The 25,423-nt window shown below is 38.6% G+C and overlaps 3 protein-coding genes across 8 annotated transcripts; all 3 read right to left on the bottom strand.

Annotated features, from left to right (window-relative positions):
• Positions 1-8,646: 8,646 nt before the first annotated feature.
• Positions 8,647-12,784, bottom strand: LOC103451430 (alpha-galactosidase 1). Of its 2 annotated transcripts, XM_008390831.4 has the most exons (16): positions 12,522-12,694; positions 11,579-11,916; positions 11,196-11,254; positions 11,052-11,108; positions 10,932-10,966; positions 10,753-10,856; positions 10,550-10,625; positions 10,382-10,440; positions 10,191-10,256; positions 10,010-10,093; positions 9,845-9,909; positions 9,635-9,717; positions 9,451-9,541; positions 9,284-9,333; positions 9,050-9,190; positions 8,647-8,933 (listed from the first exon to the last, which is right to left on the bottom strand). In XM_008390831.4, exons 2-16 carry the CDS (start codon positions 11,761-11,763, stop codon positions 8,841-8,843), a joined length of 1,248 nt encoding a protein of 415 aa, XP_008389053.1. In that variant the 5' UTR covers positions 11,764-11,916; positions 12,522-12,694; the 3' UTR covers positions 8,647-8,840. The 2 variants fall into 2 exon arrangements, with proteins under 2 accessions (XP_008389053.1, XP_008389054.1); XM_008390832.4 differs by lacking the exon at positions 10,010-10,093 and having other exon boundaries at positions 12,522-12,784.
• A 723-nt stretch (positions 12,785-13,507) lies between these two features.
• LOC103414179 (pyruvate kinase, cytosolic isozyme-like) lies at positions 13,508-16,811 on the bottom strand. 4 transcript variants are annotated; one of them, XM_070810985.1, is made up of 4 exons: positions 16,636-16,811; positions 16,071-16,471; positions 14,683-15,144; positions 13,508-14,547 (listed from the first exon to the last, which is right to left on the bottom strand). In XM_070810985.1, the coding sequence occupies exons 2-4, from the start codon at positions 16,326-16,328 to the stop codon at positions 13,735-13,737; spliced, it is 1,533 nt and encodes a 510-aa protein (XP_070667086.1). In that variant the 5' UTR covers positions 16,329-16,471; positions 16,636-16,811; the 3' UTR covers positions 13,508-13,734. The 4 variants fall into 4 exon arrangements, with proteins under 4 accessions (XP_070667086.1, XP_070667087.1, XP_028946992.2 ...); XM_070810986.1 differs by having other exon boundaries at positions 16,071-16,466; positions 16,636-16,805; XM_029091159.2 differs by having other exon boundaries at positions 16,648-16,791.
• Positions 16,812-20,214: 3,403 nt separating this feature from the next.
• On the bottom strand, positions 20,215-23,008 carry LOC103414180 (lipoyl synthase 2, chloroplastic-like). Of its 2 annotated transcripts, none has more exons than XM_008352586.4 (5): positions 22,088-23,008; positions 21,684-21,841; positions 21,094-21,265; positions 20,676-20,786; positions 20,215-20,548 (listed from the first exon to the last, which is right to left on the bottom strand). In XM_008352586.4, the coding sequence occupies exons 1-5, from the start codon at positions 22,661-22,663 to the stop codon at positions 20,462-20,464; spliced, it is 1,104 nt and encodes a 367-aa protein (XP_008350808.2). In that variant the 5' UTR covers positions 22,664-23,008; the 3' UTR covers positions 20,215-20,461. The 2 variants fall into 2 exon arrangements, with proteins under 2 accessions (XP_008350808.2, XP_070667089.1); XM_070810988.1 differs by having other exon boundaries at positions 20,215-20,464; positions 22,088-22,972.
• Between the last annotated feature and the right edge of the window lie 2,415 nt (positions 23,009-25,423).

The raw sequence follows: 25,423 nt of genomic DNA on the forward strand, positions 1-25,423 counted from the left end.
TTGTGAATCTTAAGCATAAGTATGAAATTTGTGTACAAGCAAAACAACCCGAGAAACCTTTTAAGTCCGTGGAAAGAAATACCCAAGTTTTAGAGCTTATACATTGTGAAATCTCATTCCTGGATTTCATTGTTATAATCTACGTATTTGTATTATTGAGATTTTATATTATTTTTCGAGAAATTATATTAATTTATTTCGATTTAGATTTTAATTAAATTAGTTACGAAGTTTGAAGTTTGGAAATTAATTATCTAAAATTCATTGACCTTTCGAGGTCACAAGTAACGTTTTCGAATAGATCTTGAAACTATGAGCCCATAGGTGAAAACTGTTTGCGAATCCAGACTATAACGGTATAGATACGGACATTTGAAATTGTGTTACTAAACTATAGATTTTAAATTTATTTTAAACTCCTACCTTGTGGGAAGGAGACCAATCAAAATTTATGTTAATTACCACCAATCAAAAGGGGGAATAAGGAGGGAAAGGAGAGAGGTGAGGAAACACCCAACCAACCTTGACCTGATTTCAAATCCCAACCCGGTTCCTTGACCCGGTTGTATCTCTTCCGTCCGACTTCCGATTGAGGTGATCTTGGTGTCTATGGAAAGCTCTCGGCGAACCCAACATATTTGTGGTATTATAGTTCTCAATTTCTAACCCAATTTTACAAACGGAAGCCACAAAGTCCACGGTTTTCCGGCGGTTTTCTCATTTTTTCGTTGAATCCGACAATGATTACCGTCAATCACCACCACCAATAGACTCCCCTCAACCCCTGGAGCAAGGCCCAAGCATTGGATGAGGCGACGGAGTTCGTTTTGGCAATGAATCGAGGAACACCCATTTCTAGGTTTTCTGGCGGGTTCGAGGGCAATTGGAGCTTTTCTCGGCCAAATTGGACTTGGCCACATGTATGAAACTTGCTCCACTCACTGAGATCTATTTTCCTGTAAAATTTGGTAATTTTTTGAAATAGTTAAATTTTCCGGCGAGTCGGACGGCCAACTGCCACCCGCGGCGGCGCATGGTCAGTGGGCCGACGATGTCTTTTTAAGTCCAATTAGATGTCCTGAATTCATAATTGATATCCGTATGAAGTGATTTGATTGTTTGAACTTAGTTTCATTATGATACATCACTTCATCAAAATTTGAATCGACGATCCGACCGTTGGATTGTCGCCAAACTTTAATGCGTTATATAACATAATATTTGAGGATAATTGGAACTGATAGATCTGGAATCCGAAGTACGGATCTTCCCGAATTAGATTTATAAGTTAGTAAAATTAATTGTTAACCGCCACCTAATTCTAGCAATTGGATAATTGGAACTGATAGATCTGGAATCTGACGTACGGATCTTCCCGAATTAGATTTATAAGTTAGTAAAATTAATTGTTAACCGCCACCTAATTCTAGCAATTGGAGGAGATCCGACCGTCGGATCGTAATGAGATTTTAGTACGCTGTTCTTTGAGCATAATGTGGTTCTTAGGAAGTTACGGATCTAGATTATGATATGCGGATCTTCCGGATTAAATTGCTAGGTTGTGGACCCCACCGTTGATTTTTGGTCAACATGTCTTAAACCATTTGAATTACTAAAATTAGTGAGGCTTTGCGGACTTGTCTCAGCAAGTGACTTTAATATATGTGATATGGTGATTACTCGATTCTTTATATTAACATCCTTTGTGGATATGACATGGTTTTATAAATGTGTTTTTTGTTAAAATGTGATTCTTTTATAATTAGCCATCGATCTATTTTATTAAATTTGATTTGATTCATGGATTGGTAATATTTGTGGAAAAGTGATTCGAATTGCATATTGAAATGTTTATGAAATGTGTTTGAAAATATATATTTGAAATGTTGAGAAATGCGAGGGCTAGTAAGGGACCGTTACCCTAGTGTCACGGGGTTAAGTGACACCGAGTCTGCACCATGTAGTAGTGGTACATGGATGATCTCGCTTGGTTACTCCGCGATGGGGGACCATATTATTTATGGATCGCGCTTGGTTAATCCGCGATGGGCAATCCTTATGGTCATGTATACTTAGGAGTGATCATGCTTGGTTAATCCGCAATGGGTGATCTAAGGGTGGGTTCGGTTCCATTCGGTTCAATTTTTGGCCGAAATCGGAAACCAAACCGAAGTTATTGTTCGGTTCGGTTTTTTTCAGTTTTGGTTTTTTTGGGTTCAGTTTCGGCCCGCTTCAATTTTTTTTTTTTATTTGAAGCTTGAAGAACATGCTTCCGTGCCTTGAGCATTCTTAGTGAGAAATCAACCTGCAACATCAGTTATTAAAAGTAACAAACTTGTAGTCAAATCCATGAAGCATTCCTATAATGAACGCATGAATTAACAAACCTGCAACATCAGTTATTATAAAAAATTTTAAAAAAAACCCACAATTTATTCTTTTTTCCAGTTCACCCAGAAAACCAAGAATTAAACCTTTACCTCCATCTTGCAGATCGAACAAAACCAAAATCAAAATCAAATACATACCAGGCAAATCCCGTGGCTCACATTTGTAGAGGTCGACCTCTGGGATAATTTCTAGCTCAATGGCGCGACCATTGATTTTTCGATCTAGATAGTAAGCAACAAGCTCTTCATCCGTTGGGTAGAATATGAATCTAGGAGGAAGACTCATGGGTGCCATTGCAGTTCTCTTAGAGTGTGAGAGAGTTGAAGTTAAATAGAGAGAGAGAGAGAGAGAAAGAGAGAGAGAGGATGACTCATAGGTGCCATTGCAGTACTCTCTGAGAGTGTAAGAAAGTTGAAGTTAAATAAAGAGAGAGAGAGATAGGAATTAGGAAAAATGGTTTTTTCAACTAGGGTTAAGGAAAGATGAAAGATGTGAATTGGGAAAGATAAAAGGTGGGGATTGGATGAAAGATGGGAATTGACAACGTATTAAACAATTACGATCCAACTTGTTTTAAATATGCTACTCATAATGGTATTAGCAATAAAAAACTTGCTGTCAAGATGGTTGAAGTGGAAGATACTCAACCAAGTGGGAATTGGTTAGAACCCCTTTGGGTGTAATATTTTTTTTTATAATTAAAATATATTCGGTTCGGTTTTTTAACCTTAAAAACCGAAACCGAACCAACCCAATTTGGTTCAGTTCGGTTTTTTTTCGGTTCATTTTTTTTCAGCCTCGGTCCGATTTTTTTCAGTTTTTGGTTTTTTGAACCCACCCATAGGGTGATCACTGCCTAACAGTTTTGTAGGTGTGACTCTACTTGGTTAATCCGCAATGGGGGGTCACTACCTACTTGGTTATCTTGACCTTGCTTGGTTAATCCGCGATGGGGGGTCACCACCTACTTGGTTATCTTGACCTTGCTTGGTTAATCCGCGATGAGGGGTCACTAGTAGTCCTGCTTGGTTAATCTGCGATGAGGGACCATATTATTTATGGATCGTGCTTGGTTAATCCGCGATGGGCGATCTTTATAGCCATACATACTCAGGGGTGATCATACTTAGTTAATCAGCGATGGGTGATCACTGCCTAACAGATTTGTGGGAGTGACTCTGCTTGGTTAATCCGCGATGGGGGGTCACTACCTACATGGTTACTCAGGGGTGGCTCTGCTTGGTTAATCCACTATAGGGGCCACTTCCTGTTTGGTTACTTATGTAGGTTTCGGCTGAACTACATCCACCTAGCCCTAGTTTTTAATGTATATATGAACGATGGTTTTTGAGAATTTTATGATTTGAACTAGAAAAACCGTTGGATGTCTGGGTGACTCCTTTGGAGTTTCCAGTGACTTAACTATGATTTCGTAAAAATATGATTTATATTCGAGGTTTATAAACGGTGATCGATGGTCTTTCTTTTATTGAATATCACATACTTGTATTATTGTCACTCACCCGAGCTTCGCAGTTTATCCAAGTTCTGGTTGGCTAGTGCACCATTCACCTGATGTAGGCACTGATTATAAATGTGATAAATTTGGGTAGACTATGAGAAACGCTAGATATTTTGGATTCCGTTGACTAGTCCAGAATCCTTGCTCTTGTTCATTTCCATAAGGTTAGTCTAGAACCCTAGATTCGAGTGAATGAGAATTACCCACAATAGACCTTGTGAATACAAATTAGAATTACCATGTTATTATTCATAATCCAAGTAGGGAATTATGTAGAGTTCCTTGGTTAAATTCGTGAATTGATATGTTATCGCATTGTTTGATTAACGTAATTAAATGATAAGATCGTGCATCTTTGATTCATGAATTGATTAACTGAGGGGATTGTGGCATGATGCTGGATATGAGTGTTGTTATTATGATTATTTTAGTTGATCAATGTTTCTAGAGAATAATATTGTGCATTGTTAATTCTTTAAGATGTTACACGCTATGAGTTGTGATTTTATGTGGGAAACATGATGATTTATGTGATGGATGAAGTGGAAATATTAATCGTCATGTGGGATTGTTATGTTGGATATCATTGTTATTGTTATGATTAGACTTGCTGATAAATATGGCTAGAAATATGATTGTGCTTCGTCGTTTGTTCTTTGAAATATTGCATGATATGCATTGTGGTATATTGTTGGGACATAACGATTTATGTGATGAATATTCGAGTTTAGTGAAATAATGAACTACGAATGGCTTGATTCCTATTTAGGGTACGTAGACAGTCTAACAAGGATGTTAGATGCAGCCATAAAGTCTACGAAGAATTATTGCTTAGTTGGATCTTAAGTTGTGTTTTGCCATTTCCCGGAGGCGGGGGTATGTTAGAAATACGGGTATTTAGTGACGTCACGTGTCGATCCTGGACGTATGTCGGGATCGGGGCGTGACATACATAGTGATGTTTGTGACTCAAATAGATTACCTACTAGAGCTGATAATAAGTATTTTGTCACATTTATAGATGATTGTTCGAAGTATTGTTATATTTATTTGATAAAGACCAAGGTCGAAGTATTTGGTAAATTCAAGATTTACAAGACATAAGTGGAAAATCAATTAAAGAAAAGGATAAAGAGACTTAGGTCTGATAGAGGTGGTGAGTTCACTCTTACCGATCTTAGTGTTTTTTGTAAAGAGCATGATATTATACATGAAGTAACCGCACCTTATTCTCCACAATCAAATGGAGTTGCAGAAATGAAGAATATGACCTTACTGGACATGGTGAATGCAATGCTTTTGAGTTCTGGATTACCAAAAAAAATTGTAGGGTGAAGCAATTTTGACTGCATGTTTTATATTAAATAGAGTAATCATTAAAGACAACACTACTACTTCATATGAAATTTGGAAAAAGAGAACACCAAATCTTCAAGTCTTGAAAGAGTGGGGGTGTTTGGCTAAAGTTGCAATCCCAGAACCTAAGAGAAAGAAGATAGGACCTAAAACTGTGGATACTGTTTTCTTAGGTTATGCTTATAATAGTAGTGCCAATAGATTTTTAGTCATCAACTCTGAAATAAATGAAATTTCGAATAACACAATATTGGAGTCTAGGGATGCAACATATTTTGAAGACATATTTCCTTTCAAGACTTTAATGCAAAAGCAAATGGTAGACAGATCATGCACTAGTACTGACAAAGTCTCTACAAGTATTAGCCATCAAGTTACAAATGAAGAAGAACCTCCAACAGAACTTAGAAGGAGTAAGAGACCTAGAGTGGAGAAGAACTTTGATGATGATTTTTATATTTTTTTTAATTGAAGGTGATCCAACAACATATAAAGAAGCCATGATCTCTGTCAATGCTCCATTTTGGAAAGGAGCTATAAATTGTGAAGTTAAGTCTATTTTACAAAACAACACTTGGGAGTTAACGAATTTACCATCCGGTACTACACCAATTGGTTGAAAGTGGGTTTTTAGGAAGAAACTGAAGCCCGATGGAAGTATAGACAAGTACAATACTAGGCTAGTAGCCAAAGGATTCACTCAAAAGAAAGGAATTGATTATTTTGACACTTACTCTCATTTGTCTAGGATTACCACAATTAGGATCCTCATAGCATTAGCTTCTATACACAATTTAGTAGTTCATCAAATGGATGTTAAAACAACATTTTTGAATGTAGATTTAGATGAAGAAATTTACATGGAGCAGCCCGAAGGATTTATAATGAAAGGTCAAGAACATAAAGTGTGTAAGTTGGCTAAATCGTTACATGGGCTCAAGCAAGCTCCTAAGCATTGGCATGAGAAGTTTGATAAAGTCATTTCAGAATATGATTTTGAAATTAATGAGCATGAAAAGTGTGTCTACTACAAGGAATGCAATGGACAGTGTATTATTTTATGTCTTTACGTCGATGATATATTATTATTTGGAACAAGTTTGGAAATTGTGAAAGATGTTAAGTCTTATCTATCAAAGATATTTGACATGAAAGATCTAGGAGAAGCCAATATTATTTTAGGAATGAAAGTAGAAAGAACACAAGCAGGTTTTATTATAAACCAAGCTAGTTCAATTGAGAAAATACTTAAGAAGTTCAACCTTTTCAATTGCAATCCTGTCTCGATACCATATGAACCAAGTGTGTGCTTACTTAAAAATAGTGGTGAACCCGTGTGTCAACTCTAGTATTCTCAAATGATTGGGTCTTTGATGTATATAGCAAATAAAATTAGACCTGATATAGCTTATGCGGTTTGAAGGCTAAGTAGATACACTCATAATCCAAGTAAAGAACACTGTAGTGCTTTAAGGCGAGTATTTAAGTATTTAAAAGGAACTATGGATTATTCTATACACTATAAAGGATTTCCTTATGTTGTAGAAGGGTACAGTGATGCAAATTGGATCACTAATAGCTCCAAAGTGAAATCTACTTCAGGTTATGTATTTTTAGTGGGAGAAGCAACTATATCTTGGGGATCTAAGAAACAAACAATAATTTCTAGATGTACAATGGAATATGAACTCATAGCTCTTGATACTGCATGTATAGAGGCTTTTTGCTTGATATCCCTTTGGTGAGCAAGCCTATACTTGCCATCTCCATACATTGTGATAATAAGATCGTGATAGATTTAGTGAGGTAGACACATACAAATAAGAAATTAAATAGACATATTAATGTTAGATACAAATATGTGAGAAGCTTGTTAAATAAAGAAGTTGTTTCTTTGGACTATGCGAAGTCGAAAAAGAACATTGCAGATCAATTGACCAAAGGTCTATCTAGGAATGGAGTCCTAGATTTGTCGAGGGGGATGGGCTTAAACCCATAAGGAAGTCACCTAGGGAAGAAGCTCAACCTTTGTGATTGGAGATCCCATGAAGAAGGTTCAATAGGTAGAAACAATCCATATTGTGTGACCTATATTCCAGCACTCTAAAATAGGAGATTTGAAATAAAATCCCCTACGCATCCCTATGACAATTGTGCTGATGATATGTGATGTTAAGGAAGGACATTGTCCTGAATGAGTTCCAAGGCAGGCTACATGTCGCATGTACTCTTGGAGGACTCACCTAAGTGAGAGTACTCGTGAGGCTGCGACTGTGATAATTGGGTTGTTCTCTAAAAACACTCGTGAGAATCAAGATTAAGTGCATGACCATTAATAGCGCTAACCCACGCCAAGTTTTTTATCAACACTATGCGTGTCAAATGTTGTAATATGACTTAGTTCACTATGATTCATTCAAATGAAAATTATGAATACTAAGTGTAGGTTCAAGTCCAAAAGACACCTACACCCATTGCATGGTATACAAATTGCCCAAACTTCCTTTTCTTCATTTGTGTCTATTTTATTCCTCATAGAGTTTTGAATATTGTGGGGGATTGTTGGTTATTTTAATTTTTTTAATTATATTTTATTTTAAAGATTCAAAACTTATTATTATTTTATTTTATTTATTTTTAATATTTAAGAGTTGTGTTTTATCTGAAGAGTCATAATCCTTTTCTAAAAGGGTATGAGAAATCCTTTACATAAGAAACCTCAGACAGAAAATAATATACGCTAAAACCTTTTTTGTCTTCCTCAGTTCTCACATCTTTGTCAGTCAATTTACATTCCTACTTTATAATTTTTGGGCAATTGATCACTACTTGGCAATCCGGCCTGTCGTTGGCGTGCATAACAGATCAAACATCTTGTGAGGCTTTGGGTTTTATCTTGGAGTTGTAGGCACCGCCTTAACCTGCACGTAGGGAGGCGTCTATGGCTTTAGGGCAGCGACGTCACGCCTCTCTTTAGTTCACAGGCCATATATTCTTATTCCTTTTTCCTAATTTAATTTTAATAAGTCTGATAGTGATTATACATTTGATTTGTTATATTTGATCATATAAATAGTTGGTATATTTCTGCAATATATTTCACATCTTGTACTAAATTAAAGAGAGTTTGGTTACTCTTGGAAGTTGGAATATACAAGGCAACATCACATTTGGATTTAGTTATAGCGGCTTCAACTTCAAATGCTGAATCTTTTCTTCAAGCAACAGTCATGTTGAATGCTAAGCTAACATACATGCAGGTAGGTCATAGACACACTACCACTGAAACAGATGAGATTGCACAAGTTTTACTCATTCCCTTGAGGGGAGGCCCATCCGCCACAAGACGCAAACACACACACACACACACATAAAAATCAGCGGAGAAGAGGAACTAATTTGCTTCCTCCAGATTGTTATTAATAGGAAATCAAGTTTTGGTCAAATGGTAAATAGGAACAGCTCGTAGATTGTAAACCATGAATGCGACAAACATTAATGAGGGAGACCTCAGAGACCTCTCATCAACACCATGAACATTCTTATTCAACTGAACTCAACTCATACATGGTTAAGACACTGGCTTCAAAACATACATTTTGCATGCATGAGAGTCCACAGTGGCTGTCAAGTTTCCGACAAATCGTGCCTTCAATGTCTTGTGCTGCATGACAGCAAGCAAGGTATCAGTAAATATCTCCCATAAATTACAACACAGCTGCCAAAAGTAGCAAGAATTGAGAAAAAACAGATGATTGATAATACAAAGGATTAGTATACCTCCCAGAGGTCTCTTGCTTCAACAACACTGTTTGTCGGGATCTCAATGTCATCCCAGTGAGCTGTGACCGCAGTTCGCCAAGGGCCTCGGTTGACAAGGAGTAGAGCTACTCTGTATCCTGAAAGGGGCCCCGCCCAAATCTGTTCATTCAAATTTCAGAGTTATACACAATGACAGAATACTTACGTTATGTATACATATCACAAGAGATTTGCTGGCATTTTCATTTTTACCTCGAGATCCCCTTCTGATCTGACCTTTTTAGCTTGGACACCAAGTGGATCTGTTACAGTTAACCATCATAAAAATCAAAATTCCGTGAGTTCTATTAGTGCAAACTTGATCGTTCACTTCACTCACTAGGAAGGAAAATCAGTGTCCGTCCAAAGCTTGTACTTACCTTGGTTTACAGAGATAACCTCTTTATTTGCAATGATTTCCATGTTCTCTTTTGTGATATTCCTCACATCGCAGCCAAGAAGAAGGGGAGCCTGCAACACAGCTCATGTGTAACCAAACAGATGACCTAAAATTGCACATTTCATATAAAGAAGAGCATCTAGCATATTAAACGTTTATGGTACCTTAGAAATGGCCCATATGCTAAAATGGACTACATATTCATCTTTTGTCATTCCTCCATTCCCCACTTCTAACATGTCGGGATCTGTTCAAATTTTCAGCAGATAAATAAGATTAACCTCTTAGTGAAACATCAACACTCAACAGTGTGCCCAACCCAAATGACAGTATATGTAAAACCGGGTTGTTGGTTGCATTAGCGGAATATTCACCATTCCAGCCACCAGGTCTGGCAAATTCAGCATAAACTTCATTCATGTCGGCCCTAGAGATCATACTGCCAAGCAAAATGCCAGAAAAAAGGTATTATGTGAGAGTGAGACCCCAAAAACATGAGACCAAATTGAGAGTCAACGGAAGCACATGCATGTTTCTACCTTTCCCATGTATCAGAAATGTCATTAGTAGTTCTCCAGCTATTTCCTACTTTAGCACCCCATTGAGCAGGGTGCAAATCTCCCCTAAAAAACGAAATAGAAAACAAATTTAAGAACTTAGGCCTATTACTAAGAAAAACACGATACATGGTTCTTGAGTTTAAGCAAACAGGACCATTACCATTCACAAAGCGAAAAGAATATGGGACGACCTGCTTTCATCAGAGCTCGGGTCATTACAGGGTACCTACAAGAAGAGTTGAAATATTTGTAGAAAGGTATTTGTCATATGGAGACCTTATCCTGGGAAAATTAAGTGCAGGCAGGAAAGTACTTTGTGCGGTATCATCATAGCTATTCTAGGTATTTTACCTAACAGTTGGCTTGGAGTCATCATTATTACAGTTATCATACTTCAAATAATCAATTCCCTGCAAAGAAAGTGCATGAGCATTTCAAGATTCTGTGACAACATATCGTCATTGGAGATGTTATGACTCCCTTCGATTGAGTGAAGTGATTACAACATATATATCGTACCCAAGCAGCAAATGTTTTGGCATCTTGCTCTTCGTGGCCAAGTGAACCAGGCATGGTTTTGCTGCAAGTGAAGTACCTGCAAATTATAAGCGAATGTACTATTTGTTTAGTTGTACTTCAAGTATATATCAACATTCAAGAACAGCTCTACATGCAGTATGTATTTGTAATGGGATGGGGTGTATGAGAGTTAGATGTGTTACCCTGCATCTGAGTAAATTCCTAGCTTAAGACCCTTGCTGTGAACATAATCCGCAAGAGCTTTAATGCCTGATGGAAATGTTGATTTCTTGGGCACTAGATTGCGCTGCGTATGAAATTTTATGCATGTTCAGTACTTTTACAGCCGAGCTTGTCTGTGATGAAAAATAGAAACAAATACCTTGTGATCACGAGCAATTTCGGCCCAGCAATCATCTATAGATATAGATAGCATCAGCTTTTATTAAAATTGGAAAGTACCAAGCTACCCAAAAAACAAAAAAAGAGAGAAGAAGGATACCTATGTTAACATAGGTATATCCAAGTTTAGAGAGACCAGTGGAAACCAGTGCATCAGCTGTCAAACCAACCAGAGAAATTAAGCAAGCTTTGGAAACAAAACATGGCTTTGATGAGTAGGCAAGAGTTAAGTTGCTGGAGTTACCGGTTGCCTTGATGATTTTCTCATCGATTTTGCAGTTGAAGTGATTCCAACTATTCCACCTAATTAAGCAAGCAAAGAAAACAACATTAATCATTTAATCTTAATCCCACAAGCTTGCAAGTATTTGAATAAAATTGTAGTTGTGGGTTGCGGCACATGTTGATACATATAATATTAGGATTTAAAAGCAAACGGTCTCTTGTTGATATATATAACACTCCAAGTGTGTAAAAACAGCAGAAGGAAAATAAATTGCTTCCCATTTCGTAAGTTTGCTGAAATGTATATATCTTAGAATCTGATCTGACTGGCTGTGGCTGACCATCGATTAAAGGAGGCAAGAATATTAATTTTATGTAGTTTGTAAATGAGTAAAATTCTACCCCATGGGAGGAGTGAGTCCAAGTCCGTTGGCAAGCAGATTTCGTCTGAGTTGCGAAGAAGCTGCTGCAGCTGAAGCTGAAGAAGCAAACGACACAACCATTGCCATTATCAACAACATCACAATCATCGTCATCATCGTCACTAGTGCACCATGATCACAATCACCACCATCCTTCTTCCCCATATTGGCTGCTGCTGCTTCTCCTTCCTTACCGTCTCTTACTCTACCACTCACTCCCCTCTAATGTTGACTCACTTGACCAGATTCCTCTGCTACTAATACTACTACACTCACTGATTCTCTCTCTTTATCTTAGGATAACTGGATAAGAATGCTCTATATCCAAAAAAAGGAAATTAAAAAGAGAGGATCAATTCCGTTGGAGAGATATAAGGAGATACGAACTTTAAATTGTTTTACACTACAATCCCGTATTTTAGACTTAAAAAACCGAAGAAAAATAAATAAATTAAAGAGTATAATAAGATAAGAATTCCACCGTTGTGTGGTGTTTTCGTTACGGTAAATATTTTCACCTTAATTTTTGTCAAAGAATTCCGCCATATAAAGAAAGTTCGCGTAACTGGTAACTAGCCAATAAGGACAAATAGTGAAACCCTCTAAATTAGTAACATTAAAAATATTTTCTAACACCAAATAGTAAGTAAATAAATAAATAAAAATATTTTCTAGATTGGATTGGGGACATATAAAATATTTAATTACATTATTGAAAGTGTGGTCTGAATCTTCAAATATTCAATTAATATTTGGAAAAATGGAATAATAAATTAAAAATCTTTGGGAATAAAGGATTATTAGGATCACCGTACAATGTATAACTTTTAACGACGAGGAGAAGAGAGTGACCTGCTGAAAGTGAACGTAGGTTGAATAAATAGACACAAATGAAATGGAATTACACACACTCTGACACTCACATGGTTTTCATGCGATGCGCGATGCGTTGCGTCCCGAATCCTGACCAACTGACAAAGGCCTTCTCTTAGCTAGCTGTATTCCTCGAAATTAGCAATTGACACCACCCTTGGCTATCTGAGCTCCAATCTTTATGTCGCCTTCCTTCTCACTCGTGGTGTGATCAATAAATGGTTTATGGTCATTGTAGCATTCTGATGTAAGATGTAACAATAAAACTTACACGTGTAAGTTGTTCTATATTGTGGTCTGGTCACAATGGCTCTCCTAGCTATGAGCCTATCTGCCTTCGCTACATGGCTCCGGAGTCATCGATTCTTGTTGGCGTTGCATTTGCATGCGAAAGGTTCTTGAATACGGCACTTGGATTGGGTGTGAGTGCGAGAAGAGGGTGAGATCAACAGAGAAGAGGGGTAGGGCAGGTAGGTTGCGTTTTGTCTCTTTGCATGAATGCTTGGTGGGTGGGAAGTGGGCCTACTGCTGTTTTGAGCTTTACGACTGCACTGCGCACTAGGGGTAGCTAGCTTCGGCTTTGGAGGGAATCTACTTTTCAATCGATTGTATTAATTTATTTATTTGCACATCATCACCTTTGTCTTAGGCTTTTGGCTTCGTCTTCGGCTTTAAAGGGAATCTCTCTAGCTTAATATGTAAGGTCCAACCACATACTATTCAGCAGTGAATGTGCCAACAGGCCCAACACCTAACATAATCAAGACCACAACCAGAAAAACTACAACAGTGCACTTGAGCGAGGGACTTTAAATGTTCCATGGAACTTGGGGTAAATTTGTTAGGAATGCACCATTGGGGTAAACTTTGAAATGACTCCTGGAAATGTCATTCCAAATCCCATTTTATGTTTTTTAGTGTTCTTGTAGTCCAGTTTTCAAAACTGGCTTGAGACTGAACTTCTTTGGTATTTTAAAAGTCTCTCGTCCAAACACAGCGGTAAGATTCCCCCGAGCTTTATTTCTACACCCGGGCAAAATCAAGCATACTCCCATAATAGCTCATAGCTTGTGCAGCATAAAGCAATAAAAATGTAGAGGTACCATACCCTCTCACGTAGCTTCAGAAAAGAAAGGTAACTACTACACTTTTCAGTGCTGTGATCGCTAAAACATAACAAGGGGCTAGAAACCAAAACCCATTTAGTCCATCTCAGCCACATTGCTTTACCGTGCAAATATTGGTACTCTGCAAACCTCAGTTTTACTTTACCACACAGATCTTAATAACAGAGGCGACTCCAATGCGATGAAGTGCCACCACAGCATCCCCAGGCGTGCACAATCCCCTCTGTGTTGCTGACTTCAGAGCAGCTTCCAGGATCACCTCTGTGGATTCTGCATCGGTAGCTTTGGCAGACCCTTCAGCCAATAGAGGAATCAACCCCCTGTAGATCAGGCTATGTCTTGCCGGAGTCTCATCACTGCAGGTCCAATCAAAGGAGTCTGTGGTCAGAACTGGAACCACCACTGACAGTATAGGAACAGCTGGCCGGTACTTCGCCACCAATTTGGCTGTGCTCCCACCTCTTGTCAACACAACAATGAGTTTGGCTCTGGCCTTATTGGCTGTTCTGACAGCAGAGGATGCAAGACTCTCCAAAGGGCTCATTGGAAGAGGCGTCGACTTCATCATCTCCTTAAAGATTGCCCTGTAATCAAGGGAAGATTCTGCCTCAATACATATACGAGCCATGATTTTCACGGCGAGTTCTGGATAGGACCCAGCTGCACTCTCACCACTAAGCATGACACAATCAGTGCCATCAAGGACAGCATTAGCTACATCTGTGGCTTCAGCACGGGTTGGCCGTGGAGACTTGATCATGGATTCAAGCATCTGAGTGGCAGTGACCACAGGCTTGCCCACAAGATTACACTTATATATCATCATCTTTTGTGCCAGAAAAATTTTCTCAACTGGGATTTCCATTCCAAGATCACCACGGGCAACCATGAATGAATCTGTCTCTCGCAATATCTCATCAAAGTTGATAACTCCCTCCTGGTTCTCAACCTATAGAAACCACAGCAAACTTAACTGGTAATTAATGAAAAAAACAATTAGACATACAAACCCAAAAAGTAAAGCTACGGATCATCTTCTGACATCAATGCTGGGACAATCGAACATTAAAAGCGAGGTGCATACCTTTGACATCAATTGTATGTTCTTGGCATGGGGTCCAAGAACTTTACGGACATTAACAAGATCTGATCCCTTGCGTACAAATGAAAGAGCAATCATATCAATCTTGTTGGGCACGCCCCATTCCAGAATATCTTCCTTATCCTTCTCCGTCAGTGTGGGAAGATCCACCACAATACCAGGAAGATTGACATTTTTTCTTTCACCCAGCATTGCAGTGTTCTCACAGCGGCACCTAACTGTACCAGCTGCTGGATTACAAGATAATACAGTGAGAGTAATGGTGCCGTCTGCACATAAAATGGTATTTCTCGGCTTCAAATCCACAGCCAGCTTCTTGTAGCTCATGGAAATCATCTCTTCATCCCCCTTGATGCTGTAATCAGTAGTAATAGTAATTTCCTGCCCTTCCTTAAGTTGAATGGGTTTTCCACCCTTGAGGAATCCAGTCCGAATCTCAGGCCCCTACGAAAAGTGGAAGTAACAAGCGCTCAGTTTCAAAATGTGGAAAGTGGAACATTATTGTAGACCAGACCATCTTTAATTGTTGTTAGAGTTTGTTAGAATGTGGATTAACAATTTTTTTATATACTAAAACTTGCTGTCATATGTAGGCTCTTTCCACCTGTAGAGCCAGCATGTGGATTCAACTTAAGATTGAGAGGATTGTGATTGCAAGAAATTGAACGTGGGATCTAATGCTCCGATACCATAATGTAGTAGTTTGCTTTCTAACAGTTATATATATTTTAGTAGAGGCACGAACTTAATCTTGTAGCAATTCTTTCAGTTGTAATAGTGACCAAGCCTACCCAGTGTTGTTTCTCTCAGAAACATGGGACAGAAATAAAACAACTTTCAACCGTTTACTGATATAGACCACTTATCTCAAGAGGATGTGAATAGTGAACTACATGAATCAGCCAAATGATATTGGTAGAGGCTCAGAAGCTAAATTCTGGAGCAAGGAACTGGAAGATATGCAACCCTTAAAACCATGTGTGGGCATCGAGGCCCAGGTGATAAATATTCATATTCATGTATCCATTCCATTGGAGTAGAGTGGAGTAGAGTAGGAAAAAGGTATCATATATGGATAATAATAGGACAAACACAAGAGTCGAATTGGATAATAACTAAGAAGAGGATAATTAAGACTAATGGTGAATAACACAGAGAGACAATTAGACAAGGCTATTTATTTATTTATTCCTTCATTCATTCCAGTAGTTCACCAGAAAGCAAAGCGGGAACACAAAAACAAACAAACAAAAACAAGAGTAGGATGAAAATTACACAAGTGAGGGTATATATATGTAGCTGCAGAAGTATGTATGTATAGGAAAGTGAAATCGAGAAATTAATTAGGAAATAGAGAGATAGATAGGGACCTTTGTATCGAGCATGACGGCGCAGAGGATCTGAGTGTTGTGCATGGCAGTGCGGAGATTGTCGAGGGTCTCCTGGTGGTAGTCGTGGGTGCCGTGAGAGAAGTTGAAGCGGGCGACGTTCATGCCAGCCCTTAGAAGCTTCTCGACCATGGGGACGGAGCGGGAAGAAGGGCCCAGGGTGCAAACGATCTTGGTCTTGGGGATGCGGCCGTCTTTGGGGAGCTCCTTGAGTATTCCTTCTATGTCTATGTTGGCCATGCTTTGAAATCTGAATTTGATTGACTTTCTTCTCTTCTTTTCTCAGCTAGATAAGATAGATAGATCTTGGATCGATGATGATGATGATGATGATGATGATGATTTTATCTTCCGATTCGAAGTCGATTCAAGTCGATTCTGAGCTGAGATTGATTAGCAATTAGCAGCACACAAACAAAACAAAACAAAACAAAGGAAGCCCTTCTCTCTCGGATTTCTACCTTCAAATTCGTAAAATAAAAAACAAAAAAAATAAACAAACAAACAAACAAACAAACAAACAACAAATAAGAAGTAGCAAGGTTACCAGCTTAGTTACCAAGCCTTGCTCGTGGCGGCGGGGGCAGCTGGTGTGACAGTAGCAGTAGTAGTACGGAGGAGGAGGGAACAGTAAAGTTGAAGAGAGGAGGCAATCACAAATCCGAGTGAGCAGTTGGGGAGACTGTCTGTCTTTTGGTGAAAGAGTAAAGTAAACAGTGGGCTTAGAAACTAGTGGACTAGACCGGACGTGAAAGAGTAATGTAAACAGTGGGCAACTTTGAAACCGGTGGACCCCACTAAGATGACAAAAATATGCTCAATTTTTATTAAATCATTTTGGCCTATTTTTTATTAAACTGAGAATAATTTTGTCATTTTAATATTTATTTAACATAACTATTCATTGAATGACCAAAATGATTGATAGTGGACAACTTTAGAGCAACTCCAGCGTTGCTGGTTGCTCGGGAGACAGGCAAGGAGAAAGGGCCCGACGGCCGGGGGATGGGGCTCCAGCGTTGCTGGTTGCTCAGGGGACAGGCGAGGAGAAAGGGCCCGAGCGACAGGCCTGGCGGGGATTGCCAGCCCGAGAGCCTGAGGGCTGTGTGACGTATGGCTGATGTGCGACATCGGTGCATGCGCTCGGTGTTCTCTGCGTCCTCCTTCCTCCTTCCTCCTCGTCCTCCTTCCCCTCCTCGTCCTCTTTCCCCTCCAGCTTTGACGAGGATAATAACGAATCTGGGCCGTTCGATGGAGAGCACAAAATCGTGAGGGTTGTAGACGGAGATCGGAAACCCTTTCTCGGCGATGTTGAGGGCGAGATTTTGCCCCATGACTGCGAGGCCTGCCAAGCCTATGTGCGACAGAGCTGGTGAAGCTTCCATGGATGCTGCTGTGAGAGAGAGAAAGAGAGAGTGAGTGAGAGAGAGAGAGAGAGAGAGGACCGGTCAAAATTAGGGAAAAATAATAATATTTTATGGATTGGGTGAGAAAAAAAATATTAATATTTTATTACTAATTGCCAGGGGGAAGGGTTCCAATGGTGGAAATGCAAATGACAATTACTATTTATTAAGGGCTGTTACTGTTCACTAAGTGGATTGAATAGTGGATTGCCAGGGGGAGGGCTCCAAGGGTGGAGTTGCTCTTAGGGACCACTTGTATTGATTTCAAATCTCAGAGAACAAAGTAAAAATTATGCAAATCTGGTGGACCATTTTGACTAAAAAAGCCTTAATTTTTTCATAGAGAAAGAAAGACAAAAATGAAAGTGAGAGGAGATGAGGGGATTATGAGAGGAAATAATTTTATTCCATAAATAAAGGGGTATTTTGATATGGGTCCAAAGTAATTAAAAATTGGACCTATTTCAAAAGTAGGCCTATAAAATTGGACCTATTTCAAATTTTCCCTAAATAGAAACTCATCCGAAGAAAATAAGAGACTCAATCGAACATTTTGAGAAAATAACAAGGAGAGCATTGGCCTAATAAAATACTAGCATTTGCCTACGCACTTTGTGTGTATGAACACATTTTTTTAGAAAATGAGAATGAGAGAGGGAGAAAGAGAACATGAGGGAGTTGGAGGTTTTTGTTTTTGTTTTTTTATTTTTTGTTTTTTTTATAAATATTGGAGGTATTTTAACATTACATGTAGGTGATGTTTCAATAAAAAAAAGTAAATTTTGGACCTATGAAATTACATTATTGCCCATCATTTTTTTTGTGTGATAGAAGACTAATTTGTTTTTTCACCTTCTTTTAGTTGACAAAGAGGGTTTTATTAATTAGTAGAGATTATTCTTACTATCTATTTGTATCATCTTTTTAATAAAGATGAAACCTATATGTATTAGTGAGTCACACCTCTATTTTAGAGATTGTAAACGTAACATTACTCTTGGCCCAAAAACCTCTCATTCATTCAGCATTATCCATTTTTAGGGTGTATTAAATTGGGATTTTGAGAAATTTTAGTGGATTTATAAATTCATGAATTTTTATAGAGTTTAATTGATTTGTAGAGATTCCATGTAAAATTTTGATTAATACACTACGAAATCTCTCAAATTCCTTTTAGGGGGGGTGTATTCAATTGGGATTTTGAAGGATTTTAATTCTTTTAATGAATCAAGAGGTATCAAATCAGAATTTTAAGTGATTCTCTAAAATTCAATGCGTATTCAATTAGGATATAGTTTATTAAAATTTTTAGAAATCCGGGTGTATTCAATTAGAATTTTAAAGAAGTTTATAACGTTTCAGATATATTCAATTATAATTTGAATTTAAAGAATTTGGAGAAGTTGAGGAATTAGAAGAAATTGGAGAGATTTTGTAGTGTATTTTAAGCATCCACAAATCTCACATATCCCCATGAGATTTCGAGAGAATTGAATCAAAGTTTTACATGAAATCTCTACAAATCAATTAAACTCCATAAAAATTCATGGATTTACAAATTCATTAAAATCTCTCAAATTTCTAATTAAATACACCCCCTTAATTCCTCAACTTTTTCAAATTCTTTAAAATCAAATTCTAATTGAATACACCTAGAATGTTATAAATTTCTTTAAAATCTTAATTGAATACACCTGAATTTCTAAGGATTTTAATAAACTATTTTAAAATCCTGATTGAATACACATTGAATTTCAGAGAATAACTTAGGGCTCGTTTGATATCCTACCCAAAAACTTTGATTGTTCCTAAAAATAATTTTCAAATAACATCACTTAAAAACATTTTTCTTTTAAATCTCAAAATTTCAAAAATCTATTTGGTTGAGTTTTTAAAAATAAATTTTTTAGTTTGAATTCAAATTACCTTGAGCATAAACTGAATGAGAGAGAGAATTGGGAAAAATGAGAGAGGAAATAGTTGACGAGGAGAGAGAAAGACAAGGAGAGAGCTAGGAGGTGAGGGAGAGAGCAAAAAATTACGATGAGAAGGTGAGGAATGAGAAGAAAGAGGGTGATGAGACAAAGGCTGAGGAGAGAGAGAAGACTGGATGTGACGTGGGGAAAGAGGAAAGAGAGGGTTGGGAGAGAAAAAAGAAGGGATGTGATATCCACACACCCTTTTTTACTTCTCACACACCCTTCTAATTTTGGACCGTCGGATCGAATGAATTGAAGAAGATCAACGGACAGAAATTAACAAAGGGTGTGTGAGAAGTAAAAAGGGGTGTGTGGATAGCACACCCCAAAAAGAAAGGGTTAGGGGAGAGCAAAAAAAAAATGCTAAGGAAAAAGCAGAAAAAACTCTAAAAACTCATTTTTAATGTTTTTAAGAAATAGTCTATGTTTTTATGTTAGTTTTGAATCCAATTTTTTAAAAAAGTTCTACCAAACAAGAATTCAACGCCTAAAACTCAATAAGTGTTTTTCAGTTTAAAAAATTGAACTTAAGTAGGATACCAAACAAGCCCTTAAATTCCTGATTGAATACCCCAATATTCATTAAAAGAATAAAAATCCCTTAAAATCTCAATTGAATACTAAGCAAAAGCAACTGCAACTGCAAGCAAATGTTCACCACAGCAGCTACCATCGTCATCGTCCTCTCTTTCCTCTCCTAATTTGAATTGAAATGTTAACAGAAATATGGGAAAATCTTGATTCCGACTCCAACATGTGTTATTATCTCCCACTACGTTTAACAAACAAATGATTGTGGCACATCAACATTCTCAATTGAACCAAAATACCAAAATTTGTATATATATAGCAGACCTAGGAAATTCAGACCCTCTAAAAATGTATGGCCATCCGCTCATTGCAATCATAACTTTTCCCCATTTTTAGCTGTTCATGCAGCCACCAACTTATTGTCGTTTTGGTAGCCATCCGTATTGAAGTCCATAAGTTACTGAGGTACGCCAATAGAGCTGTTAGCCATTTCTCTGATCATTGTTTTAACAAACAGTTCCCCTGCCCTATACGAGGACCGGACCTGAAAAATTAATAGATGCAAAGATTTTTTCACCAAGAATGGTAAACTAGGTAACTGCATTCAAACAAGAATAGCAAAGAAAGATAATCCACAACATCTATAAAACTGACGTTAATGAACATCTTACCAAGGGCCCACTGGCTACATAACGAAATCCAATAGACTCCCCATATTCCTTCCATAAAACGAATTTCTCAGGGGCAACATATTCTTTGACAGCCAAATGTAATGGAGTTGGCTGCAACAATTTTAAGCAACTTAAAATCATAATCTTTATCACAAAATTCTACTGGGATATAACTTAGTCTCATTTCATGATTGCCTCAGAAACAGTAAAAGAGGATTGCTTATGGAAAATAAAAACTACCATGGGCCAGATTACAGCCATTCTTCAAGCATACAACAAGAATTAGACTGTCAAAAATCCAAGTCCAACCTTGGACACTCAAACAAAACGACACCAGCCTTACGGTCTGTAAGTTCCAATGTATTTGCATGAAAGTAATCAAAGCTAAATACATGAAAGCTATGCATCTTTAACCAACCTGTAAATATTGTCCAAGTGTCAATATATCAACATCTATAGCCCTTAAATCAGCCATGGCTTCCTTCAGCTCATCGTCTGTTTCTCCCAGGCCCAACATTATAGAAGTTTTTGTTATCATCCCCTTCTTGCTTTGTTTTGCATGTCTTAGAACAGATAAGCTTTGCTCATACCTGCATTACCACATTAAACAAACTTCTTCAGCCCATTGACTTCAGTTCCTAGTATACGACAAATACATACAAAGCCTGGACAAGTATTGTTATGGTCCTTTTTAGCTATCATTTGTGTGACTTACCTTTTGTTATGATACTGTTACCTGAAGTACATGAAAGTTTAATCCTAGGTGGATATTGTATCGTTGAATGTTATGTTAAACTTGGAGCATGCATAGCACATATGTGTCAAGGCCATATTTCCAAACATGATTTTATGAGAGAAATATGGTATGCATGTAAATGATTTAAAAAATATGTTTGTACAAAAACTGATGCACGTCATATGGTGCAATCATCTGGGTCGGACCACTTATGCACTTCTGTACGAAATACATAACCGAAAGACTTTGGATCGGGAGTGCAGCTAGCTTACCCAGCGCGAGGGTCTCTGACAATTCGCTGGAGGCGTTTGACAGTCTCAATGTTGTGTGCAAAAACATCAAGTCCAGAGTAAAGCAGAGTGTGTACAGCCGTCAAGTCACCGCGAAAGTCTGAAGTTAAACACTCAACCATGATGTCAGGCTTGAGAGTCTGCAGAGTCAAGTGAGTGTGTAAAACATTGTATTGTTGTATTGTATTGATGAATGTAAGAAATGATTATTATTAATATTATTATTATGTAAGAAAGAAGTTGTCGATTTTGCAATGCTCTATATGCTCGTCTGAGAGTCTTTATGTTATGTTAAAAGCTAGGTCATCAGACATGATATAATGCATTCAATCAATCAAAGTAGTGAAATTGAAGCAAGCAAGCTGATTAGTTAGCAACCAACCAACCTTGAGGGTTTGGACGGTGCGAGCAAAATGTCCGCTTCCACCGTCGGCCAGGTCATCGCGGTCGACACTGGTTAAAACAATATAATCGACGCCCCAGCTGGCAACGGCGGTGGCAGTGTGAAGAGGCTCCATGGGATCTGGAGGTGGAGGGGTCCTGCTGGTCTTGACGGCACAGAAGCGACAGCCGCGGGTGCAGGTGTCGCCGAGGAGCATGATGGTGGCAGTGGAAATGCCATCGCCACCTCCATTCCAACACTCGCCGATGTTAGGGCACTGGGCCTCCTCGCACACCGTCTTGAGATTCAGACGGGACAAGGACTCCTTGACCTCCTCGTACTTGTGTCCCTGGGGGGCTTTCTGCCTTAGCCATTCCGCCTTCTTCACATTTGGGTCTCTCCCCGTGTAAGGCCCCATTCCCGTTCCCGTTCCCGCCGCCACCGCTTCACATCGTATTCCTCGTCGTCGTCCTCCTGATCGCACATTCAAGGCAGACATCCGGCCTTTCGGAGCCTCAATCGGGATTGGGCTGATTGGCCAAAATGATGATGAAACTTGGGATTGCAGCTGAATCATCATCGTCGTCTTCGATTCCTCCTCAATTTCCTGTCTAGAATACCTAGATTTCTACAACCCACCAATCTAATCCAATCCAGGAGCTTAGGAGTTTGGACTTACCACTCTGCAACTGCAAATACAAGGTCCAGGTGTGGAAGAGGAGGGAGAGCTTGTCATACCTGAAGGCGCGCTCCAGTGCATTGCTCTTGCAATCCAGGAGGAGGGAGAGTTTCCCCGTCGATCTAAAAAATATTTCAGCACAAATGACGGAAATTACGAGGGGGAGCAAGATTACAAGAGGAACCCCACTCCAACACCGATACTCTCATCAATTTTACCACATGTCCAATATGTCCAATTTGTTAGGTGTTAGGTATTACCGCAAAATGATTTTAACACTCCTTTAACATTTCTCCTCATGTGTAATCTCATTTAGTGGTTCATACAGTAGAGATCTATACATTGGTAATTGAAACTCAGAAGTTGACTCGTGATTCACACGTGGAGATCCACACATCGGCGGCAATTGAAACTAACCAGTAACTCTGTATATCCATTTAAGTTTCGTTAAGCAGGATCTAATGTATAACAATAACATATTTGTATTATCTCATTTTATTGACATTAAGTTGTGAATTAAGTGAAATTAACCAGTAACTCTGTATATTGAAAATTGGTATGGCCACAAGAATTTTATTACAGGTTTATGAAATTAAAGTCAAGCATTTGTATCCTAGTCTTAGCAGGTGGTGTTATTCTTATTTCTATCAATATTTCACTCACATTTTGAATTTGCTCATGATTGTAGAAATGCAAAACTTGGTTGTTTTGTATTTATGGTTTGTAGTTTTGATATTTCACATTCACTCTCATTTGGTTTTTTTTTATATTCTGGTTTTGCATGCTCTATTGCATCACGTTTTGTTTGCCTATTACTAATTTATTGGCTGTTTCTTTAAATAATTGTAGTTGGCTTGTAGTGTATATACATGTGTAACTGACTTATACAAAAATGTCAAAATGACTATTTGATTTAAAACCTTGGTTAAATATCCTAAATGTGGGGTTACATGCATGTTATTTTTTATTGATAGAGTTTTTCTTATTTGATTAAGACGATGATAATTATTTAACATTTGTCAAGAGAACTCAATGGACCTATGAATTTCATATTGAATAAAATATAATTAGAAATTATGGGGTTGTCTACTGACGCTCCGATTAGAAGATGCGACTATGGGACAGAGGTTCAGGGCCGAAGGGGTAGAGGAAGACCTAGGAAAACTTTGGAAGAGACTCTAAGAAAAGACTTAGAGTACTTGGATCTAACGGAGGACATGACACAGGACCGAGCACAATGGCGTTCAAAGATTCATATAGCCGATCCCACTCAGTGACTTGGATTTTCCAAGTCTCCAACCGAGAAGTTTTCCTTACTCGGGAAATTAAGGGAATACTACCTCAACCTACATGCTCCACTCACAAAGCTTCAACATACAAGCTTCAACAAAAGAAAATTCAGAGAACTTAGCGCATAAGGCTTTGGTGTATTCAACACAATACGTTGAAATGAAGGAAAGCTATTTATTGATATCCCTGATAAGTCACAAATATGTACATATACATGAGTCAAAATAAACAAACAAAAGGGAGCCTTCACAAAGGTTGCTTAGGAGAAGTCTCAGTAGTCGGTAGAGCCCCAGAAAGAGCAGGCACTGGAGGGGGATCATTTGGAGCCTCAGTACTGGACAGAACCCTAGAAGGAGGAGGCAGCAGAGGTTGATCATTTGGAGCTTCATTACGCGGTACAGCCCCAGAAGACGAAGGCAATAAATGCCTTTGGAACAAACCCACAAATCTCTGATGATCAAGTAAAACCTGACCATCAGATTCCTTCATCTGGTCAAGCTTCCTCTTCATGTTTGTAGCATAGTCATGTGCGAGCCGATGCAACTGTTTATTCTCATGCTTGAGCCCTCTAATCTCCTGTTTGAGACTCATCACTTCAGCCGCCAATGATTCAACTTGGCGGGTTCGAGCAAATAGGCGTTGGGCCATGTTAGACACAGAACCTGCACACTGAACACTGAGAGCCAGATAATCCTTAACCGCCAACTCATCAGACCGTTTGGAAAGTAGTCTGTTATCTTTAGGAGTGAGAAGGTTCCTGGCCACTACCGCAGCGGTCATATCATTCTTCATCACGGAATCCCCAACAGTAAGAGGACCAGTAGGGGAGACGAAGGATGGGCGCCATATGTTGTCTGGAGAAGGCGTGGCTGCCTCTTCAACAAGGTTCAAGTCAAAACGACGGTCGGAGGGGCCAGACATTTTCAAAGGTGTTGAAGAGAGAAGAGGTCGGACAAATCAAGATCTTAGAAGTGCAAGAATGGAGCTTCTACTGGTGGAGATTCAAGTGTGCTTTGGAACTTAATGTCAGCCTCTATAAAAATCTGCACTCGACGGAGCTTCAGAAATCGAAGAGGCGTTTGCTTTCTCAAAAGCTGGGCTGCTCAGAGACCACGAGACGTTTGCTTTCTCAAAAGTTGGGCTGCTCAAAAACCACGAAGGCCGATCTCAGAAATCGAAGAGGCGCTTGCTTTCTCAAAAGCTGGGCTGCTCAGAGACCACGAGGGCCGATCTCAGAAATCGAAGAGGCACCTACTTTTCCAGCCTTGTCAGCACCTGTCAGCTTTGCGGAAATTATGGGCATTATGTCGAAGATTTCTGGTGAAGTATAAAGCACATGAATCTTACTGTTCAATCACCCACTTCCCACAC

This window comes from Malus domestica, chromosome 13, assembly GCF_042453785.1.
Source record: "Malus domestica chromosome 13, GDT2T_hap1".
NCBI lineage: Eukaryota > Viridiplantae > Streptophyta > Magnoliopsida > Rosales > Rosaceae > Malus > Malus domestica.

What these genes read in the sequence shown, in the direction of transcription:
- LOC103414180 (XM_008352586.4), bottom strand. Translation starts at nt 22,663, where the DNA reads ATGATGATTCAGCTGCAATCCCAAGTTTCATCATCATTTTGGCCAATC. An exon ending in GCACCGTCCAAACCCTCAAG is followed by an intron (nt 21,842 to 22,087) that starts GTTGGTTGGTTG and finishes TTGACTCTGCAG; the next exon opens with ACTCTCAAGCCTGACATCAT. An exon ending in ATGTAGCCAGTGGGCCCTTG is followed by an intron (nt 20,549 to 20,675) that starts GTAAGATGTTCA and finishes TTAATTTTTCAG; the next exon opens with GTCCGGTCCTCGTATAGGGC.
- LOC103451430 (XM_008390831.4), bottom strand. Translation starts at nt 11,763, where the DNA reads ATGGGGAAGAAGGATGGTGGTGATTGTGATCATGGTGCACTAGTGACG. An exon ending in GCATATGGGCCATTTCTAAG is followed by an intron (nt 9,542 to 9,634) that starts GTACCATAAACG and finishes GCTGTGTTGCAG; the next exon opens with GCTCCCCTTCTTCTTGGCTG. An exon ending in GGTTATCTCTGTAAACCAAG is followed by an intron (nt 9,334 to 9,450) that starts GTAAGTACAAGC and finishes TAACTGTAACAG; the next exon opens with ATCCACTTGGTGTCCAAGCT.
- LOC103414179 (XM_070810985.1), bottom strand. Translation starts at nt 16,328, where the DNA reads ATGGCCAACATAGACATAGAAGGAATACTCAAGGAGCTCCCCAAAGAC. An exon ending in CCGTCATGCTCGATACAAAG is followed by an intron (nt 15,145 to 16,070) that starts GTCCCTATCTAT and finishes CACTTTTCGTAG; the next exon opens with GGGCCTGAGATTCGGACTGG. An exon ending in ACATACAATTGATGTCAAAG is followed by an intron (nt 14,548 to 14,682) that starts GTATGCACCTCG and finishes TGGTTTCTATAG; the next exon opens with GTTGAGAACCAGGAGGGAGT.